The following is a 24,217-nucleotide window of genomic DNA, read 5'->3' as shown; positions in this document are numbered from 1 at the left end:
GATTATAGCATTAGATCAACAATAGCACTATAACCTGTAGGAATTGATTATGCATTTGATAAAGTCTATAATATAATAAAGACAAGTGATAACAAATGTGATAAATGGGAGTGTGGGAAAATTCCCTATAGATTTCTGTTGTTATTTTAACATTGATTTTCCAGTAAAAACTCTTTAAAAGAACACTGATTTCCTCTGGAAATATTGTGTCTCTGGAATTACTTTCCAAGATAAATCAAATGACTATATCTAACCCAACTAGCAAAATCCATTCAACAGGGAAAATGACAATCAGTCTGCCATGAACCTTCAATGTTTTCCCTTCCCAGCTCAAAGACTTGAAGGGAGGCCCAGAGTTCCGCAGGTAGTATGGTTTTAATTACACAGCCATCCTTTCCACCGAACAAGAAACTTGTTGCTGCCTAGTCCGGCCAACTGGGCTCTTGGCTTATATAGTTTTATACTGTTTCTCCTCTACATTAACAAAAAGTTTACAGTATGCTGGCATGTAAGGTCAAAAAGTTAGTATTCTTGGGAAATTTGAAAAGTAATCTGTAGGTAATCATATAAAGTTCTGTTTAAAAGCTTAACAAGTTTTGTTTTTCTTGCTGCTCTCTCCATCTATATGATTCTGATGACTCTCTCCAAGGCACCTAGACTTTTGCCATTGCATTCATGATGTCCTCTTTCCATAGCACCCTGCTGCAGCCAAGAAACAGGGACATTCCAGGATGCTAATCTCCCAGAATACAGAACTCAAAAACCTGTGTGAGCTTGTCCTCCAAAAATCCTCCACTCTAGAATTTGTAGTCACATCAAAGTCAGTAATGTGCATCTGTCCAAGGAAACACTTGTATTGTAATTGGTATCACTTTGAGGCAATGCAAGATTTAGGCCAGGAAAACATACTTCTAGGGGATGCTCAATGTTATCTCTCATCCATTCAACTCCGTGCATCACACATTCATCTTGTACTGTGGTTGGTGAGGAAGGGATACAAAAATTGACATTGACAACCATTAAGAAAACTATGGTCTAAGAGAGAAGTTTTATTACTGATGGAAGAATACAGACTTTTCAAGGAGAGCTCAAAGATGTACAAGTAACAGATGGTAACAGATGGTCTTAGGGTGGGGTGAGGTGGGTTAGGAGGCTTCACACTGAAACCATTGACATGGCATTGATTGACAGATGGACACAGGTCAGGCTACCTTATGCTACTGGCCTACCCTGCCCTATTGGGATGAAGGATAACTGAGACCCAACATAACTTCCTCTGCTGGGCCAAAGAACCCTGTCCCTCAGGTTAAGAGTCAAATGAAGGTTGAGGCAGCATTTCTGACTGCCCAGACTTAATAAAAATTTCCCTGAGCTGAGTACCTGGAAGCCCAAGAATATCTGACAATTGGAAAGATGGAGAAATTAAGAGAACAGAATGAAAAGTCAGCAGAATCCTATGACAAACATGAAGACACATTAATAAAACTGATATATATATATATATATATGCATATTTATATATTTATAAAATAGACACCATATGTCATGTTTAGAGAGGAAAATAGTTTTAAATATACATGTTTATGTAAAGAAATAAGAAATATTAATATAACTAAGATAATATTACTATTTAAATATTTAGGTAGGAGCATCACATAATCTATTTTATTGGGTTGTTAGAAAAGCTATGATATATTTTTCCTATGCAAAAATGCATTGTGACCTTTCTGACACCCAATATTTTATTTTAATTTTTGTTCTTTAATATTGATATATTCTTTCTAAGTTACAGATGAAACAACTGAGGCATAGAGTTTTTAAAAAATTTTTCCAAAGCCACACAGAACAAGGGACAAAGCCAAGAATCAAATAAGGATCTATTAATCCTAATGTAAAGATCTAAGTTAGCAATCAAAATTTGTGTGTGTGTGTGTATGTTTGTGTGTGTGATATTTTAAAGGAGCTTGAGGTCAATGGGTCACACTTTAATTTTAGCTGCAGTATTGCTTTAATTAGCAATACTGTCCACAGAGGAATGCTAAATCTAGAGAACAATATAAATAATTGCCATTACACAAAATCCCATCTGCTTTCTGGCATATTAGAATTGCATGGAGGAGGTAGCTTCAAATTTTTTGGCAACTTTGCACTATGGACAGATGTGGCCAAAAAAAAAAAAAATAGTATCCATTTTTATAAGCAGCTGCCCCTGACCAAGATAATGTAGGCAGAAACAAAACAGGTTGCTATCCTACAATCTGGAAGGTGCCTCAAATTCTTGCCTGACAAAATTTAGCCCTTCACAGACCCATCAGCCTCAGCAACAACCTAAGATGAAGTTTGCTTACTCAAAATATCTTCAGTTGAACTTATTTTCAAGAATATACATTGAAAAATCCTTTGCTTGTCTTGCATCAAAGTAGAAACTTTTTTTTAGTAAAGTTAATGTGGAATCAGATAGGTCTACCCACCTGAAACCACTGACATGGTTATTTACTGAGTTAGCTGATTTTCTAAATGAATCTTTTTGTAAATTATTTAATTTTTTTTATTATTATCATCATTTTAAAAAATTTTCTGTAGGGTGTAAGCATTCACCAGATAGAGACAGAGCAAGAGAGAGAAAGAGAGAAAGAGAGAGAAAGTGAGAAAGCAAGCCTCCAGTTCCAGGACTTGAACCACAGTTGGCCATGTGAGAGTCCAGCACTCCAACCACCATGCCAACTGCTGGTTCTAAGTAAGCTGGTTTTCTCAGGAAGCCTGGAGATAAATCCTATTGAAATTGCTATGTAGGAGAAGTCCAGTTCTTTGATGAACCTCCACAAGGACACTGACTCCACCACCATCCATTCTCTCCACACCTGAAATGCATTCAATCACAACCTTGGCTGACCTCAAAGATGCTCTAGAAAATAGCCTTAATAAGCCATGTTTTATTGGGTCATCAGGAAAGTCATAATGCATTTTTGCACAGAAAACCACATCATGATTTTCCCAAGACCCAATATTTCCATTAAAGCCGATGTTAATGAAAATGTTTAGGGTACTAAAAAGTGGTATCTTACTGTCCACTTCAGGAGGAATCTATCTCAGGACCTAGTAACAGGAGGAATTTCATTTTTACAAACTGGTGTATTTGTTTCTTTTCAACATGGTGGTTAGAGGTCATATTTATTGCCCATGTCTAGCTACAGAACATAATCTTTTGACATGTGTTTTGTCTCTAAAACACAAATTTTGACCTTATTTGAGTTTCCTTTACCCTATCCTATCCCCTCTCCTTTTTATTTATTTATTTATTTATTTATTTATTTATTTATTTATTTATATTTTAGGGCAGATGTGCTACCTGGAGAGAGACCAAAATTAAAAAAAATAATAATAATGAAAAGTGAAAAATAATCCAAGCCACAATCCAGTCTCCTCCATTCTTTCAGGATTTGGGGCACACATGTGCACTAGCACCCACATGATTTTTTAAGCTACCAGGTCTGGGACTAGAACCATGGTTGGCCACTTGAAATCCAGCACCTTAACCACCATGCCACCTCCTGACTACAAAACCTCCATAATTTAAAAAGTCATATCATAAGTCTCACAACCAAGAGGCCTCAGGAGACATGATGACTAAATGTAATATGGTATCCATTAGACAGTACCCTGAAACTGCATTAGATAACAATTAAGGAAATAAAAATAATGAATGGATATTAGTTAATAATAATGCATAAATACAGGTTCATTAATTTTGACAAATATAACATGCTAATGTAGCATTTTCACCATGAGGTAAACTGTGGAGTAGAGAGAAACTATTTATCTTCATAATTTGTATGCTAAATCTTTAAAATTACTCTAAAATGAAAACTTTATGAAAATCAAAGCACATATTAGGTCCTTTATATTATACCATAAATAACTTCCTGAAATTCTCATTTCCTAATCATTAAACAACCATATCATGCCGTAAGAAACTTTAATGATTGCCTTAAGTGAAGTTTGGGAAATGACTAGGTGTTAATGCATAAAATACATACAGCCATATATACATATCCTGGTGAAATACAGGCCAGACTTCTGTGCAGCTTTCCATAATGCCCTCAGTTAGTGGAGGATATGCCAAATAATTGTAGGCTACTTCCCAGTACCTGTATTCTATACCTTGATTTACTTTTCTCTTAGTATTTTTACTATTATTTTTTCATTGTACTTTTAAAAAAATGGTGATACTTGGAAATAGCTACAAAAACATAATTTAACTTTTGTCCTTATATTTCCTTCTTTAATATGTATTTTTCCTTTTCAATAAACTCAATTCTATTAGTTCTTTTACCACTTCTTGAACTTATTCACCTCACTTTAGAGCCTAGTAACTAAAACCTGATCCTACCTGTAAACTGAACAAGTGTCTAAGACAGGGGTTTCAAGGGCTCAAAGGCCCACTGATTCTCTATATAATATAAGGGTTTGAAAACAAAAAAATTATAAGTTTATTAATAAGAATGTTAAAACAAAGGGAATTTTAATTAGAAGAAAAGGTAGTCTGATAAAGGATGCAAACAAAAATGTCATAAAATCATAAAAGTGAGGAAAATATTCAACTTGATGCTTATTTTAAAAAGATAAAAAAAAATAACCCTTATTTTCACAGCTTGATGTAAGGATTTTAAAAAGCATAGTACCTAATAACAGTATTCCAGGAACTCTTGGACAACCATGGATGTTAGAGCAGAGTATGGGGGATCATTAAAGCAGAATACGGATCATTAGAGCAGAGTATGGGGGATCATTAACCAATTGTACATGACAATGTTTCCTTAACCTCTGAACATATAGACTGAAATCTGTTACTAAGAGAGCATGGTACTGTCAGTCAGCAAGCATTTTATTTCGGGATATGATATAAATAAATTGCTTATGAAAGAGAGAAGTGTGAGATGGATATGTTCAGCAACCTTTGTACTACCGCATAAGAATGTGTGTGTGCTTCTTGCTTTGCAAGAACCCTCTCCATTGCAGAAGAGGTGATATTGCTCTCTCGTTCCCATGTGAGAAAGAAAATCCTATAATTGCTCATCAATGCCAATCATCTTAGGGTAAAACTAGAAGGTGGGATCCCTCAGCAGAGAGAAGATTGCTATGTTAGACGACACATGAACTTCTTTCTTTTGATCCTTCTTAGGATGAGAATAAGCCCTGGTTCTGCTCAAAATCTTTAAACAAAGACTATACTAGTAGAAACATGAAAACTCAGCACAGTAATATCAGATTATTGCCTAATCTTACTTTGATAAGAAAATAAGGGTATTTTGTTGATTCCTAAATGTAAGTGGATGCTATAACAATAACAAAAGTTACAATGAAATGTGAAATGCGAGACATTTAGAAATAGGTGAGAGAAGGCAAAGAAAGTATGACTAGAGTCTAAAAGGACATAAACCTATTGTTGGGCAGTGACAAAACTCTCCCTGATATTATTGCAATAACTTAGAAGGCAGGTGTTCTATCAAATGAACTTGCATGCTTAGGCAAGGAGATAGAAAAATTAAATGTGCAGAGACGAAAATGAAATTCATTCTCATTTCCAACTTAAAATGAAACCGAGAAGGTCTTTGCATTACAAGAGGCAAATGGAAACTTCAATTCATGACAAAGACCAAATCAAGACTTATATTCTTTGTATTAAAAATCTGAATTAATTTGACACCTATATATCTCTTAGATGAAGAAAATAGCCAAGGAACAAGAGCCTAAGACTGTGGCTTTCATTAGACGTCTATTAGGCTCAGTGTACCTGAAGTCCAGAAGGTGAGACTTGTTCAAAAAGAATTAGAAGCTTGTCTATTGGCATAAAGTGTGACTGATAAACTCATTATAAGAAAAACTAAAATTTTTGAAGAGTTTTGCAAGGAAAATGAAAACTGTTACAGCCTAAACTAAAATAGACCATTGAAAATTCAAAAGGTCCTTGGGTCCACAAATTTTAGGGTCAAGCAGTAAAGCAAAAGAACCGATTGGTCCCCAGAAAGGAGGCTATCTCCGGTGCCCATCAGAAGAAGCCAAGTACAGCGATGCTAAAGAAGGAATTCTCCTGAGAGTGAGTGAAAAGGAGCACATGTCCTCAACTGCCTTGATGTAAACCTTTCATAGAAACACAATGAAAATGACTTTTTAAGTTTGGTCCCAAAGGGTTGCATCCTGCTCGTTCAGCATCTGTCAGCAAAGGCAGGGTGGCAGCTAGAAGAAGAGCTGCAGTAACAACTGGCAGACAGCACCTAAGATGCCAATCTCTTGCTTCGTCTGGACATCTAGGACGGTAGATAAAATAATGGTTCCCCAAAGATACCCACATCTTAATTCCTGAATGTGTGGATAAATTAGGCTACATGGCAAAACAAATCTTGCAAATGAGATTAATCTTAACTCATGATAGGGAGACTACCCTGAGTTATCTAGGTGGACCCAAATTAATCACTTGAATGCTTTAAAATGGGGTTTGCTTGGTCATTGTCAGAGAAAGATGAGGTTGTGCAAAGAAGTTCAGACAAATGAAACATTCTTGGATTTGAATATAGAGTAAGGGGGCCATGAGACAAGGAATGTGGGTGACCTCCTAAAGTTAGAAAAAACAAGGAAACAGATTCTCTCCCAGGATTGTCATTAAGGAACATGGTCCTGAAGATACTCTTATCTTAGCCCAGTCTTCCAGCCTATAGAACTGTAGCATAACACATATGTGTCATTTCAAGCCACTGAGTTTGTGGTGATTTGACATGGCAGGAATAGAAAATTGGGACCAGCAGATGGCTTAGTAGTTACATTGCTGAACTCCCACATAGTGGACAGCAGTTCTAGTTCCAGACCTGACCTGGTGGCTTAAAACAAGGGATTGCAGCATGGCCATCTCCCCTGGGAGGTGATTTCTCGCTTTCTGAAAGCACAACTGAAAGGTCTACATTATAGCCAAAGGGGTCCAGCCTTTGGTCATTTGCAATGAAACCACTCTCTCAGAACTATATAAGGCATAGCTATATACAGGAACATCATTGAGAGATGAAAATCTGGTTGAAAGGAGAAAACTAAAAAACAACAACAACAACAACAACAAAAAATTAAACTGCTTTCCAGGGGTTGGCTACTTTGTTACCTGCCCTCTGCAAGGGTGTGCTGAACCCTTCTGATTCCTTCTACAGACAGCTCAGGAAGGATTCTAGTCCAGCTGGTTGGCCAGAGTTTTGCCAGCACCCATCTGAGAGAGACTAGGCTCTTCCAGGCTTTTGGAACCACAGCTCTGTGGCTGATTCTCAGGCAGGAAATAGCGCTGGTGCCTGCCTTCACTTGCATGGGCATGATTTCTTTTGCTGGCTTTCTGGTAGCAGAAAGGGAGTCCAGCAGGTCCTGATGTCAGAATCATACTTTACCAGGTAGACCTGTTCATCCCATCTTCTCAGGCACATCACCTTTTATGTTTTTAAAAGCCGTGACGATTAAAGAAATCATTGCAGGTATTCAGGCAGAATGAAATCCAGATTCAGTGAAAAAGGATCAAATAACCTTGAATTGCACTGAAGGAGTGCACTGCTTTCCTGTCTCCCTGGCTCTTGGTATCTCAGTGATGCAAGGTTGGAATCTGATTATCATACCAAATGGTAATACCCAAAGTCATATTTTTCTCCATTTTATCAGGCTCTATGGCCTCCACCTGCTCCCTCTCCTTCTCCCTTGCCTATCTGAAGAGTTTTCTAAGTTCAGCTCCTACTGCCCACTCAATGGACTGGACCAGTCTTTTATTGCTGCGGTAGCACTGTCCTGTAGCCTATGCTACCTTTACTGAGTGTCTTTAGAGGCGACTGAGTTAGAGAAGTCAGTCTGGGGACAGGGTACCTCCTGGGTGTGGTCTTCGGGATCTGAGTTTCTGCAGGGAAGATGTTTTACAGATGCATCAAAGCTGATGTAATGTTGTTAAGGCGGAAGGGAAACACCAGCCTTAAAGTGTTTGCCCACTGGGCATGCCAACAACTATGTGATTCTCTGTCTCAAAATGATTTCTTTCCTTGTACTGGGGCACAAGGTAAGATGTTTTTTATTTTTTGTATAATATATATAAAGCTATATTGTTCTGGTTAAAATAAACAAACATAAAATTTATAAAAAATATATTTATAAAATAAATAAATATATTTTTATATTTTATATATATTATATTAATGTAATACATCACATTAACAGAAATAAAGATGATCATATCTATAATGTGGAAAAAGCATTTGACAAAATACAACATAATTTCATGATTTAGATTCTTATCAAAATACGGATAGAAAGGATATTTCTTTTTTTTTAAAGAATTATTTATTTATTTATTTCCATTCATTATTGTTATTTTTTCTTTATTTGACGAAAGAGAGAGAGAGAAAGGGAAAGTGAGAAAGCAAGCCACCAGGTCCAGGACTTGAACCATGGTTGGCCATGTGGGAATCCAGCACCCTTATCCACCACACCACTTGCTGGCCCCCTAGAAAGGACATTTCTTAACACAATTAAAGCCATATATAACAGACCCATTGCTAACATATTGAATGGGGAAAAGCTGAAAGCTTTACTACTAAAACTTGAACAATACGAGACTATCCATTTTCTCCACTTCTTTTCTTTTCTTTTTTTTCCTTTTTTTGGGAGAGGTTTTTGCTATAGAGTGCGTGCGCTCACCGGAGAGACAGAGAGAGACAGAAAGCAAGAAATCACTGCCCAGGGAAGATGGCCACACCACCATATCTTCTTCTCCATTCTCCTCATGGGATCTTGGGCATGCACGCAAATGCTCCTGGCATGAGTTTAAGCCACTGGGTCCAGGTCTCGAACTGTGATCAACTACATGGGAGTCCAGCAATATAGCCATTATGCCAACTGCTGGTCCAGCTCTCCACTTCTTTTCAACATAGTGCTAGAAGTACTAGCCAATGAAATCAGGTAGATAGCAAAATAAAAGACATTTGGATAGGAAAAGATGAAGCTAAACTGTCCCTATTTGTAGATGAACTGATTATATACATAAAAAATCCAAAGGAATCCATAAAAAATTCCTAGAAGTAATAAACAAATTCAGCAAAGTAGCAGAAAATGTATAATATTTCTATATACTAGCAATGAACAGGCTGAGACAGAATTGAAGAAACTAATCCCATTTACAATAGCTGCAAAATGAATAAGATACTTCGGAATAAACATAACCAAAGAGGTAAAAGGCCTGTACAAGAAAAAACAAACAAACAAACAAACAAAAAAAGAAACATGAGAAACTGAAAAAAGAAAGTATACAAAAAAAATGGAAAAACATCTTGTGTTTTCGAAATGGAGGACAGCATAAACAAAATTGTACCTACATTAATTTACATATTAAATGTGATTCCAATCCAATTGCCAATGACATTACCCACAGAAGTAAAAAAAATGATAATTTTTTTCTGGAATTATAAAAGATCTTATATTAACAAGGCAATACTGTGCCAAATAATAAAGTAGGAGACATCTCATTAACTGACTTGAAAATATATTACAAATCTCTAATAATAAAAACAGCATGGTAATAGCACAAAAATAGACACATAGACCAATGGTACAGAATAGAAAATCCAGAATTAAACCCCAAATCATACAGCCAATTAATCTTTGACAAAGGGTATAAGACAATGTAGTGGAGAAAAGAAAATCTTTTCAACAAATGGTGCTGAAAGAACCAATAGTCAGCTGTATAAAAACGGAACTCGACCTCTAACTCTCACTATTAACAAGAATCAACTCAAAATGGATCAAAGATTTACATGTAAAGCCTCAAACTATAAAACTATTGTTAGAAAACTTAAGGGAAACTCTTGAAGACATTGGAGTAAGCAAAGATGTCTTAAATAGGATCCTAAAGCACAGGCAACAATACCAAAAATAGAACAGTGGAATTATATCAAGCTAAAAAACCTCTTCACAGCAAAGAAAACAAACAACGATTAGAGTGAAAAGATCACCCTCAGAATGGAAGAAAATATTTGCAAATGTTCTTCAGACAAGAAATTGATAATCAGAATATATAGGGAACTCAAGCAATTTACTCATAAAGTAAACATGATATAATCCATTAAAAAGTGGGCAAATGAACTGAATAGACAACTTTCCAAGGACGATTTACAGATGGCCAAAAAGCATTTGAAAATATTTTCAGTCTCTTGTTAAAAGTGGAATGCAAATTAAAACCACAATGAGATACCATTTAACCCCAGTTAGAATGTCTAGAATTAAAAAAAAAACAGACCCCAAGTGCTGATGAGGCTATGATGAAAGGTAAACCTTCTTACACTGTAGGTGGGAAAGTAAATTAGTACAGCCTCTGTGGAAAACAATATAGTGGTTCCTCGAAAACCTACAAATAGAACTGCTATATGACCTAATAATTCACTCCTTGGTATTTACCCAAAGGACAGGAAAACACTCAATTGGAAAGAAAATTGCACATCCATGTTTGTTGCTGCATTATTCACAATTGCAAAGTGATGGGATCAACCTAACTGTCCAAAAACTGATGACTGGTTTGAAAAACTATGGCACATATACACTATGGAATATTACTCAGCCATAAGAAACAATGAGACCCATGGCCAGCAGGTGGTTATGGTGCTGGACTACCGCATGGCTGACCAAGGTTTGAATACCAGATCCAGTAATTTGAAGTTCTGGCCAGTTGTGTGTGTGCATGCCCAAGATCCAGATAGAAGAACGGAGGAGAAGGGATTGCAGAATGGCCATCCCCCCTGGGGGATCATTTCTCACTTTCTCTCCTGTCTCTCTGTTTCTCTGACCAGTGCATGCATCCTATAGCAACAATCTCTTTAAAAAAAAAAAAAAAAAAAGAAAGAAAGAAAGAAAAGAAAAGAAAAGAAAGAATTGAGACCCTAACATTTGAATCAAAGTGGATAATATAGAAGACTTAACATTAAATGAAGTGAGCTAGATTTTGAAAGATAGAAACTACATAGCTCACTCAATATGTACTGAATCCACTCTATGGCAGAAATCGAAAGATCAAAAAATATGATAGTAGAGAGGATAAGTGCATTGATAGCTACCAGAGAATTTAAGAGCGGGGAGTGGGTCATGGAGAATGGTGAGAGGGGGAAAAGGGAAGAAAAATTAACAAACAAACAAAAAATGAAAATTTCTCTGTGGATAAAATGTTCTGTAATTTTTGTTTAATGAAAGTCAGAAAAGGGGGACCAGCAGTTGGCATAATGGCTATGTCTCTGGACCCCCACACAGTAGACTGCTTTTTGAGTCCTGGACCCGGTGACTTAAACTCATGCTGGCATGTGTATGTGTGTGCCCAAGATCCCAAGAGGAGAATGGAGGAGAAGGGATTGTGGCATGGCCATTCCCCCTTGTGGGGGGGTGATTTCTAGCTTTCTATGTCTCTGTCTCTCTGCCTTTCTGGCAAGCTCACGTGCCCTATAGAAAAAGAAGAAGAAGAAGAAGAAGAAGAAGAAGAAGAAGAAGAAGAAGAAGAAGAAGAAGAAGAAGAAGAAGAAGAAGAAGAAGAAGAAGAAGAAGAAGAAGAAGAAGAAGAAGAAGAAGGAGAAGAAAGAAGAAACAAAGAGAAAAAAATTAGAAAAGAACTACTACTATACAATTATTTACATAATTTCAGGGTCTGGGCTATTAACTTAGCCAAATTGATTAGATGAAGTATTAGGCTGATTAAAATATTAGATCCAGAATGCTTTCAGGACACAAAAATGCAAAATAATATGTAGATGACAATATGTATGATAATACCTTTGACTGGACTAATATACAGCATATTCAGGATGGGAAAATTTATTTGATATGCTGTAATGATAGAGTGATTTCATATAAAAATAATTAAAAATAAATTTAAAAAAGAAATATTAGAACCAAATCTATTTGTGCAAGTCTCTATGCATTAAATTTACTAGTGTTTATAACAAATTTGAAATCTTTGACCTCACGTATCTTCTATAGATGTCCACCAAGCCTCTATAAGGATTTGTGTTATAATAATGCTGTTTACCAATCGTTGACACTCCAAAGAAAGGCTAATTAGTAAATAAGCAAAGTGGTTACATAGAGTTATGACATGACCTTGAAACTTGCTCAGGTGATTGTCACAGCACAGTAAATACTACTCCACACAGTCCCTTGGTGTGAGGTTTCACAAGGAGACCCTGAGTATGACGTATGACACAGTGACTGCAGTGTAGGTGTAATTAATGGGCTGATTACACAGTGGGGTCACACCCATCAGAGCACAGATGTAAATTATAACTTAGGATATGAGGTAGGTTTACAGAAAATGCTCCACTAGAGAATTTACTATTATAAACACACTCAGGAAGTTACTCAGTGATATGGAAACTCTGATTCCAAAATTTCGAACAAGGAATTCTGATTAGTAGCTATTATGACCCATAATTTGGCTCATAACATAAACAAAATATTTCACTTACTTTGTCACCTCCACCATAGCAGAAATTATGAAATGACAGAACAGACTCTTCAAGAAGCAGTTAGAAAGTCTCACTGGTTCTTGATCTCTAACAGCCATTCATCTTCTCAGTGTCAATCCTTTTGATACCATTTACCCATCATGTACCTCCATAATAAGTAGGATAAAGGGGTGAATAAAAAGAAGAACGTGCAACATACAAACCTCTCCTGTGGTAAATATATACGTACCACATGATCCAGCCACTGCACTCCTAGAAATTGACTCAAGTAAAACAAAAGCATGGGTGTATAAAACTTACACATGACTGTTCACAGTAGCTTTATTTGTACCAATCAAAAACTAGAAATAACCCAAGTGTCTATTTATAGGTAAAAGGATAAACAAGTTATGATAAAGTAATAGAGCACCACTCAACAACTAAAAGGAATTTACTCTTGACATATACAACATAATGATGAATGCCAAAATAATTGTGTTGAGTGAAATAAGGCAGAGAAAAAAGAACACGCAAAGTACAATTTCATTTATATCAAAGTCTAGCAGTTACAAACCAACTTCAGCGATAGAAAACCAATAAGTGATGTTTCCTGGGAATGTGGGTAGGGAAGAGTTGGAGAGAGGTAATTTTTGTGAGGCACAAAGGAATTTGGAGGGTGATACTTTCACTACCTTAATGGTGGTAATGCTTCATACTCATCTACATATATAAACATTATTAAATTTTGCACAAATATGTGCAATTTGTTGCATGTTGTACATCACTTATACCACAATGACACTATAAAAATAGGAGAAAATGAGTGTGTTGACTGGTCCCTAAGTATATTTGCTCATAGTTATCATAAAAGAATGGTTACTTTTTTATGATGGTTGAAATTAAGACTTGTTAATGTTCTCAACAGCAAATGAGTACAAGACATGAAATGCAAAACTATTCTCCCAGTGAAAAATAACACAACTTAAAAGTAATGGAATAACCCTATATACAACCATCAAAAATAGCATTTATCATGTTCAACAGTGTAGATCAAAAGTGTTAATAAGAGACAGACCAACATTGTGCTTATAGTACAATGTTATTTTCAGAGCTTCATCTATGTGTGATAATTAATATGATTTTTCTGAAAGTTAAAATGTTCAGCTGCAACACAGTCAGTTTACTTTTATTCTTACACCCAGAAGATATAAGCACTTCAAAGACTTTTGTTTTTATTCTTATGCCCAGAAGATATAAGCACATCAAAGACTTTTGAGAAACATACTTCCACAAAGCTACTTATACCAGCAACTATACAACTGTACAACATCATAAGTGTTTAGGTTTTTTTTCCTTTTTTATATAGAAAGATTTTTGCTATAGGGTGCATGCTCTTGATGGAGAGACAGAAAAAGACAGAGAAACAGAAAGCGAGAAATCACCCTCCAGGGGGTATGGCCATACAGCAATCCCTTCTCCTCCATTCTCCACTTGGGATTTTGGACAGGCACACATACATGCCAGGCAGGAGTTTTAAGCTGCCAGGTCCAGAACTCAAGCCACTGACTACATTAGAGTCCAGTGATGTAACAATTACAACATCTGCTGGTTCCAAGATTATTTAGTTTTGAGAGAGTTTAGCTTTGCTATAGTTAACAGTACCCCATTTTTCAGTACTTCTAGTCTGTATACCAGAATTCCAAAGTAAAATAGTTATACTGCATTAAATAAAAGGACTTTACAATTCTCTTCATTGTAGGATCTATAAAATGCTTGGGTTTGCTCCATGAAATCTAGGATAAAAACTGTATTTTTCCTCTATTTATAAAGAGAAAAAGCAGATCATTCTAGCACTGGGTTGAGGAATTATGGTGTCTAATTTACTGAAGCCAACTATTGCTCCATTTGAGGGTCACAGGTTACCAGACTATGAAGACTCTTTGTTAGTTATCTACTGATACATTAAAATGACATAATAAGCCATCCCTAAGGATTAATGGCGTAAACCAACAAAAATTTATTTAGTTCAGAAACTAGGCATAAGCTGGGAAGTTCTACTGCTCTGGTTTGGACATGATTCATCTCAGCTGGACTCACTCTTTTGTCAAGTAGTGAATTGGTTGTGGACTGGCCAATCCAGGAATCCTTAACTGAATGGTTTATCATGTTTGTAATCCATCTTATTTCCCATCTTCTAGCAAGATAACTCAGGAATGTTTATAAGGCAGAGGTAGCGTTCTAAGAAAGAGAATGGAAGTAGGCCCAGCTTCTTGTAGCCTAGACTTGGAGTGAATAAACTGTAAGGTGATTGCAGACTCAAGAGGTATGGAATAAAACTCTACATTTTGATGGAAATATTGAAAAGTCACTTTCTAAGAGCCTTGATATAGAGAAGGGTAAAGAAATGTGATGTCTTTCACAAACTGATTAATGTTGGAAAGTTACTTCCTAAGAGCCTTGATATAGAGAAGGGTAGAGAAATGTGATGTCTTTCACAAACTGATTAATAGTATAAATTTCTTAGGTGAAGGCAATGATATTGTTCAGAAGTATTGGCATTGGAGCTAAACTTTCAGAGACAAAGAGAAGTTATTACTCAGGACACAATTAGTTGAAATAAATTGAAATCCACTTCACTTTACAAACTTTAATAAGCTTAGAAATTTTATCTACTGGAACAGAATAGAGACCCAAGAAATAAACCCCAAATAATAGCCAACTGATTTTTTACAAAGGGCATGGAATAATCAAATGGGGAAAAGAAAATCTCTTCAGCAAGTAGTGCTGGAAAAACTGGGTTTCCACCTGCAGAAAGATAAAACTGGACCCCCATCTTTCACCATTAACAAAAATCAAATCACTTTCAAATGGATCAAAGATCCAAGCCTAAAACCTCAAACAGTAAAACTACTGGTGGGCAACACTGGAGAAACTCTTGGAGACATCAGAGTAGGCAACGATTTATTAAATAAAACCCACAAAGCACAACTAATGATCTCAAAAATAGACAAGTGAAATGACATCAGGTTAAAAAGCTTCTGAACAGCAAAAGAAACAATAATTAGAGTGAATCGACAACCCTGAGAGTGGGAGAATATATTTGCAAGCTATGACTCAGATAAGAGACTGATAACCAGCATATACAGGGAACTCAAGCAGCTCATTTGAAAAAAAAAATAAATGATCAACCCTATTAAAAGATGGGCAAATGTGCTGAACAGGCAACTCTCCAAGGAAGACATAAAGTCGAAAAGCATATAAAAAAAATATGCTCAACATCCTTTATCATAAGGGAGATGCATATCAAAACCACAATGGGCTACCACCTAACCCCAGTCAGAATGGCTAAGATTAAAAAAAAAAAATGATAAGTGCTGATGAGACTGTGGAGAAAAGGGAACTCTCCCACACTGAGGTTGGGAATTTAATTTAGTACAGCAACTGTGGAGAACAATATGGAGGTTCCTTAAAAACCTACAAAGAGAACAACTATATGACCCAGTAATCTGGGTATCTACCCAAAGGATAGGAAGGCACTCAGTCAGAAAAACACTAGCACATTCATGTTCATTGCAACATTATTGACAATAGCTAAGACATGGAACCACCCAAATGTCTATAAACAGACAAATAAATAGAAAATGTGGGGATATATATATTACAGAATACTACTCAGCCATTAAGAACAAGGAGACCCTGGAATTTGATAGAAAGTGGACAAATATAGAGAATTTGCTGCTAAGCAAAGCAAGCCAGCCTATAAAAGAGAGATATTGTATGTCCCTACTTAATTTATACTGAATGTCTGTACTCTGTAGAAGAAACTAAAATATTGTATGGTATAAAAGCATGGAGAGCAAGGGAACCAGCAGTTAGCGTAATGGCTATGTCGCTGGACTCCCACGTAGTTGACCGCGGTTCGCATCCTGGACCCGGTGTCTTAAAACTCACGCCGGGCGCGTGTGCGTGCGTGCCCAAGGTCCCGAAAGGAGAATGGAGGAGAAGGGATTGCGGCGTGGCCATCCCCTCTGGGGGGTGATATCTCGCTTTCTGTCTCTATGTCTCTCTCTGTCTGTCTGGCGAGTGCACACGCCCTATAGCGGGAAAAAAAAAAAAAAACTCTCAAAAAAAAGCATGGAGAGCAAATGTAAATACTTTGGTACACAGTGTAGAAAGAAGGTGGGAAATAGCCAAGGGTGAGAAGGAAGGAATCAAGGGAGAAAAAAAGAAGCAAAACATATAAGAAACTAATTAATTAAGTTTAGAAATTTATAAACTTACTCTGAATAAAATTATAATGGATCAATCTTATCTAGCCACATAATAAGTTAATTCAAAGTATAAAGTTCATAAAATTAAAAACGTGATAAGGCCAATATATTATGAAAATAGGTACCAGTCTAAAGTTTGTCAATGTCAGTTTCCAAACTTTGGAGGTAAGAGTCTCTTTGCTTGACAGTCTTGAAATTTTATCTTACCAGACTAGCTGTCATTTATCTTAGTAGTTTTGAGCTGTTGGTGTGCATTAATTATATACTCCAGCCAAATTCTTTTATTATGTCTTGGATAATAGCCAAGTGCAACTATATGCTAGCTTTAAAAAGCATTATGCCCATCTGTTCCTAATTGGTACAAAGAATGAAGGGAGAACATGTAAAATTATGGTGGCAAATTTACTGGGTTGTAAAAAAAAAAGTCTGATAAGAATATAGTAAACCTAGTAAATTAATGCGGTTAGCACAGCATTGGCCACAGTGAATATTAGTATTCCTATATTGCAATACAATGGCACTCCATGTTTGTAAGGGACTCCCAAGCTACCATGTCCCTAGACCAATCATTATATATTTACAAATCTATGGTAAAGAAACAATCCTCAAATAGTAACAATAATCATAAAAACTCTCAGTACCAATTCAGTGTTTTTTTAATAAGACGGAAAATTGGAAACAGCCTAAATGACCAACAATTTAAGAATAGCTGAGTAATTATAATATTTTCATTGGATAGAACATTATAGAGTTATTAAAATAGTGGTTATAAACATCATGCAGCACAAAAAATATTTAAAGTATAAACCTAAGTGAAAATAATATGCAGAACTATATGCACACTATCATTACACCTATGCAATACAAAATGGAAAAAAATTGCATAGAGTTTCATACAGTGCTGGTAGGAGTTAGCCTTTGGAAATTCTTACTTTCCGATGCCTTATAAATATTAACATCTTTTGACTAAGTAATTCAACTTTTAGAAATATTTAAAAATTATCTAAAAAGCTACAAAAGAGAGAAAGAAAGAGAAAGGGCTTAGGAAGAATTTTTTTTATTATTATATCACTGCTACACCATTTTTAAAAAGTTATGAAGAACTAAATGACCTAAATATGTAAGAAGAATGAAATAATTAAATAAATTATAACTTATCTGTAAGTACAATATTATGGAGTCACTAATATAAAAAAAATGGGGCTAGATGGCATAGTGGTTACATCTCTGGACTCCCACATGGTCAACCCCAGTTCAAATCCCAGACCTGGGGGATTCAAAGTCAAACAGGTGCATGCGTGTTCATGTCAAAGATCCCAAGAGAAGAATGGAGGAAAAGGGATTGTGGTGTGACTATCCCCACTAGATGGTGATTTCTCACTTTCCCTCTCACTGTCTCTGTCTCTCTCCAGCAAGCACATGCAACCCTAAAGCAAAAGTCTCTAAAAAATAGAAACAAAGAATGAAAAAAATGAATAACAAAGTGAAATCCATAAAAAATAAATTTAACAACAAAAAAGAAATTCATAATTTGTAAGAAAAAGCAATGCTTATTTTTAAAAAGTAATATATAAGATAATATTAACTATATGACTAAGAGAATACAGAAAAACATGAAAATATACCGAATATTTCATAGTGATTAAGAGTAGTTAGGGGGCCAGTAGGTAGTGTGATAGTTAAGATACTGGATTCTATAGTTAAAGTCCTGGACCCAGCAGCTTGAAAATCACTCCATCTTGTGTGTGCATGCATAAAATCCTGAGAGGAGACGGAAGGAGAAGGGACTATGGCATGGCTACCCTTTCTGGGAGGTGATTTCTCATTTTCTCTCTGTTTTGTCTCTCTCTTTCTCCTGCAAGCACATGTGCTGTATAGCAAATAAAACAAACAAACGAAAAAAAAAATTTTTTAATTCCAGAGGGTAGATGTGCTTGTCAGAGATGGGGAGAAAGCATCCCCACAGTGGAGTATGGTCACACCACAATTCCTTCTTCTCCATTTCTCTAATCTTATCTGGATTTGGGACACACAGGTGCCTAGCATCTTTTTTAAGGTTCCGGGGCCAGGATTTGAACTATGGTTGGCCATGTGGAATCTAGCTCTCAACCACTAGGCTACAGGGCTGGCCCCAAAATAAATTCTTAATGTTCTCCCTCTTTCTTATGCTTTTCTATATTTCTAAGTTGCATACAGTAAATATAGTAGCCATGTACTAATTTATAGTCAGAGAAAGGCATAAAAGTCTATTTAGAAAAAAAGAAAATATCTATGTTGACATTGTATAAGGGTGATCAGTTAATGATGTGTTCTTGTTTTTCTCTAGTTTCCACATCCTGGAATGTAATTCTGTTAAATGTTTAAATTCAAAAGCTATAAGTGTGCATCATATCTTATTTGTTTTCTTGTAGGACATGACACTGTAAAGACATTTTAGACTTAGGTAAGTATTTACAGGTTGCAAAGTAGTTCACTTGTATTATTCCATTCAATTCTCACAGCCCCTTTATGAGGTAGATATTGTTATCATGTTACTGTTGCAGATAATGAGACTCAGGGGTTAAGTGAGATCATCCAACTCATATGGCAGATACATAACAGGCCCAGTAGGAGACCCAGAGGTTGTGCTTCCAAGAGCTACACTCAAGCAGCTTCCATGGATTCTAACGGTTCTCATCAGAAATGACAAAGTATTCTGCCATTGCAAACATGATACAAATCCTTTAAGCAGATAAGACATTTACTGGAAGAGAGTTTGAGTTGTTTTATACCTACTCTCTCCACTGTCCTTATAGTGATTAATTTTTTAGGAGTCAGGCTTTGAGGATTCAGTTAGTGTTTTCCCAACACATCGGCAATCCCTTGATATACTGAACTAATTAAGCAGTGATGTGGACTTTGCATGAAGTACTTTTTAATTAGCCACAGTGATTCCCGAATTATTCAGCCTAAGCTCAGAAGCCTTAATATTTAAACTGGCAACTGAGCGCATGTAAATTCTCTATTTAAATAGTGACTTCTGAGATTAAGCTCAATACAGGTTTCTATGGAAACTGATAGCAATATCTAAACCTTCTAAAATAGCAAAAGTGACCCAGTTAGAAGAGGTAAAAATGAGTGATAAAAAAACATAGTTATCAATAGAATGGAAAGGTTAATACCTCATGCTCATAGTCATTTTTATAAACATATCTGTGTATTCATTAGAAGTCTAGGGAATTCATTTTATATTCAAGAACCTCAACTGAATAAGAATATAATACATGAGGTGATAGCTTATGTTGTGTAGGAACATTGAAGCTGATTTCACAGAAATAAGAGATTAAAACTGAAGAGCAAAACAAGTTTACATGAATGTATATACACACAGACAATTTAAAATTCTAAGATTCCAGGGCTGGCAGGTAGCATGGTGGTTAAGGTTGCTAGAAATTCCCACATTGTTGACCATGGTTTAAGTCCTAGATCTGGTGGCTTGCTTTACTGTTTTTTTTTTTTTTTTCTCTCTCACTCTCTCTCACTCTCACTCTGTCCCTCTCTGGTCAAATAAAAAATAAATAAATAAATAAATAAATAAATAAAGTTAAATAAAATAATTCTAAAAATAAATAAATAAATGGGATTCTATGATTACTAAAGCAGAAAACATCAGTAATTTTTGAAATCAGTTCCAAATAGAAAAGTTAAATAAACCTTCTGTTTTCATTAGACCTAAGAACAAAGGAATATATTTGCTAATCTTGACACCAGAATGAAATGTAAACATAAAGATATTTATTAAAAGTTGTAACAATATATCACATAAAAAGCTCTTATTGAAGCTTTGAGATTCAACCACAATATAAGAACAGCTCATGAACTGGCAAATTCAATTTCCTGCTGTGTTTGAGTTTTACCTTTGACATTTACAAGTAGTATGACAATTGAAACCCCAAGATATTAATGCACATGTCTATAGACTTCTACCTCTCTTTCAAGAATTTAGATCATAAAATATTTTCCTAGATACCCTAAAATATTAATGTGTATGTCTACAGAGTTCTGTTTTCTTTTGAGTTATTTTTTGGAGAGGTTTTTGCTATAGGGAGCTCACCAGAAAGATAGAGAGAGACAGAGAGACAGAAAGTGAGACATCACCTCCCAGGGGGGATGGCCATGCCACAATCCCTTCTCCTCCATTCTCCTTTCAGGATCTTGGGTACCCACCCACATGTGCCTGGCGTAAGTTTAAATCACCAGGTCCGGGACTCGAACCATGGTTGACTACATGGGAGTCGAGTAATTATGCCAAATGCTGGTCCTTCTTTTGAGAATTTAAACCATAAAATATTTTCCCAGAAATCCCTCATAAAGACATCTAAGTGTGTGTAATAAATAGTATTCTGAATTGTACTAACAAGCCACAATGAAATGACATATATTGCTGGACCACTAATAGACATCTCAAACTTAACTTGTGCAAAATCAGCCTTTCCATTCTTTCCCAGCCTGCTTTTCCTGACATTTTTTCTATCTCAATTAATGATGACACTACCTTATCAGTTGCTCAGACTACTCATCCTTGACAATTCTGTCAGCAAATCTCCTCAACTCTCATTCAAAATATGTTCGCATCATGCCACTTCTCTTCATTTTGCTTGCTTCTGCCATGGCCCAATCCACCATATTCTCACTTGCATTATTACTGGGATTTCCTCTCTGCTTTCCTTTCCTTGGGACCTTCCTCTTAATATATACATGTTGCACCAAGAGTGATTCTGTTTAGATAACAGAAGGTTGACAATGCTGTGCTGTGCTGCAACTTTCAGGGGTTTCCTATCTCACTCAGATCAAAGATGAAGTTCTTGCAATGGCCAGGAAAGTCCTACCTGATCTGCTTCCCCTGAGTGTCTCCCTGACCATGTTTCCTAGACATGACATACTCACTGGCTCCAGCTTCCCTGGCCTCCCTACTGTTCTTCCACCAAGCCAGCCATGTTCCTGCCTCTTCTCATGTGTTGTTATTTAGGCATGGAGAACACTTCCCAAATGTTCACAGGCTCAAGCTCATCATCTTCACAGTTATCTTCTTAGTGAGACTTTCTTGCCATGCTTTTTTTTTTAAATTTTTATTTTTAAATTTTTTTCTATATTCAATTACTATATATCATTACAGCTTGCAAAATGAATTTTCCTAGCATGAATACACTGTATATTAGTACAGTTAAAGATATTATCTTTATCTGCCCATCCTCTTAAAATCACAATCCTTCCATCTCATCATTATTCCCAGTTTTTACTTTCTCCATAGCTCTTAGATACAGTTAAATAAGCCTATGTTTTGCTTTATTTTGGTTGTTATTGTTTATTATCTAATTCCCACCACTGAATTATAAAGTCACTGAGAACATAGCTCTTTTTTGTTCTCTTTTGGTCACCTGTTATAGTTCCATCTCTTAGAATGAAGCCTTATACATAGCAGGTACCTGATAAATATCAGATGAATATGGAATAAATAAAATATTTTTCATTCTCTCTCTCTCTCTCTCTCTCTCTCTTTCTCTCTCATATCCTCTGGCAAAATTGTAAAAGCTAAAACAAATAAACAATAGTCTTTAACTTGTCTTAAAAAACAAAAATAAAGCAAACAAAGGTTTCATATTTTCTTTCTCTTTCTCTCTCTTTAGCATCTGTACCCTCTGACAAAATTTTAAAAGTTAAAATAAATAAATAATATTCCTTAACATTTCTTTAAAAAAAAAAATAGAACAGGCAAACACAGTAAATTCCTAAATAATTCCTAAATAAAAGAAGTCATCAATTAGCTGATCAGCTTGCTAACAAGAATTGACCCAGAGATCCATGTTGGACAGAGTTCTATGAAGATCACAAGAACACTCTATCCTTAAAGATATTACAGTGTAAGAAATAAGACAACACATCTCAGGAAACAATTAGAGAGCAATAAAAGGCTGTATACTTCTGAATGTTAAGTCTGAAAGCATTCAGGCCTTGTGGTATTTAGGAGGTATGGATTCTAATTCCATTGCTGCCATGAACTAGATGAGCCTAGGGAAGTTACTACCCTTGCTCATCCTCAACACTTCTATTTTGCAAATACAGAGACTGTCCTAGGTGATTCATTGGTTCATTGGAATTCTTAACTTCTGAAGGCCTATTACTTGAGAGAAAGAGAAGTTAGTAGAAAAACGTATGTGGCAGGGGTGGGTTAGCTGAATACAGTGTTTTAAATGAGTGTGGTATGAACAAAAGAATTCTAGGCCTTTGTAAAAATATCTTCTCAGCCTAGATATAGAAATATATGTCATACTACTGTTCTGCAATACAAATGAGGTCATGAGCAGATTCCATCACCCATCACCATGGGAAGTCCATCATGCCATGCCATCAACAAAGTATGAAAACTGGTTCTGAATGGCATTATGATAGACCAAAGATGACCTGTGTTTGTAGCATACATGATACCGACAAAGAGTAGGGGACAGCGATGTCTTTCTGTCATAACGATAACACTCATAAAAGTAATGGTTTTAAAAGTCTGAGTTGAGATAATTACTAAGGGGTAAAAGGGTCTCCTATGGAGCTCATCAAGGCCCCCAAAACTAAGAACAGTGTGCTGCCCTTTCCTGGCATGGTGGGAGCAAGCAGTACGTGGGAAGGAACTGTCCAACTGGGAACCGGCATTCCAGTGTACAGATTAGAGTGCAGAGTTCCCTGGCATGTGTGCCTACAAACACCCATGATGGTGGCAGGTCCCAGGGTGACACTACCTGTCTTCACCTGTCACTTCAGTTTCCCCTGTCTTGTGTATGGAAGCAAACTACAAAGAAAAATAAAAAAGATCAAACCAGTGCTGCTTACACACACTTAAGTCTGCAGCTAATATCTCCCAAGCAAGCCTGCAACAATATTGCTTCCTTCTGGCTTGAATACTAGACACCTGAATTCTTAGTTTGTTTTTCCTTTACTTATACTATCTATTTTCTAGCACTTTCTCCACCAGACACCAAAAGAGCCTCCAGAATGTAGGAATATGCATCCCTGAAGCAATATATACTTCAACCTCCTAGTTAATTTATGAACTAAGATGGTATTTTTGTCTTTGAATAGCCTACACTCTTTAGTCTCATTCAACAAGCTGAAATGGGGCTGGTGGAGATGACCCAATTGCTGAGTTATTATTTGTGAATATGAGTTACCTGTGCAGATTCTTTTAAAGTTGGGATTTTCCGAAAGGTGTCCTGGTAGGCGGCACTGGAATCGATGTTGCCAGAACTCAGGGAACCAGGGATTCCTTGTGTTAGTGTCCAACCTCAGTTTCAGGAAATAATCATCAAATGACCTGACCTCTGGAGACTGCAGCTTTATCGTGATTCCCCCGTTGGCTTCCACCTCATAACCTTCAATGACTTCGTCTCTGTCTGCCCATCCATCACTAAAAAATGCAGGGATTGGGGT

General features: G+C 36.2%; 1 protein-coding gene across 2 annotated transcripts in view; it reads right to left on the bottom strand.

Annotated features, from left to right (window-relative positions):
• Positions 1–24,217, bottom strand: part of GRM1 (glutamate metabotropic receptor 1) — a 561,669-nt gene that overhangs the window by 132,118 nt on the left and 405,334 nt on the right. For both annotated transcript variants that reach the window (XM_006139863.2, XM_006139861.2), the window contains exon 5: positions 23,959–24,194. In XM_006139863.2, the coding sequence (XP_006139925.1) occupies positions 23,959–24,194 (236 nt within the window). The remainder of the gene's footprint in view (positions 1–23,958; positions 24,195–24,217) is intronic.

The sequence above is a fragment of the Tupaia chinensis genome, unplaced genomic scaffold (genome assembly GCF_000334495.1).
Source record: "Tupaia chinensis unplaced genomic scaffold, TupChi_1.0 Scaffold000008_1, whole genome shotgun sequence".
NCBI lineage: Eukaryota > Metazoa > Chordata > Mammalia > Scandentia > Tupaiidae > Tupaia > Tupaia belangeri.
Note: the sequence above shows the minus strand (reverse complement) of the source record. Positions and strands in the feature narration are given on the sequence as shown.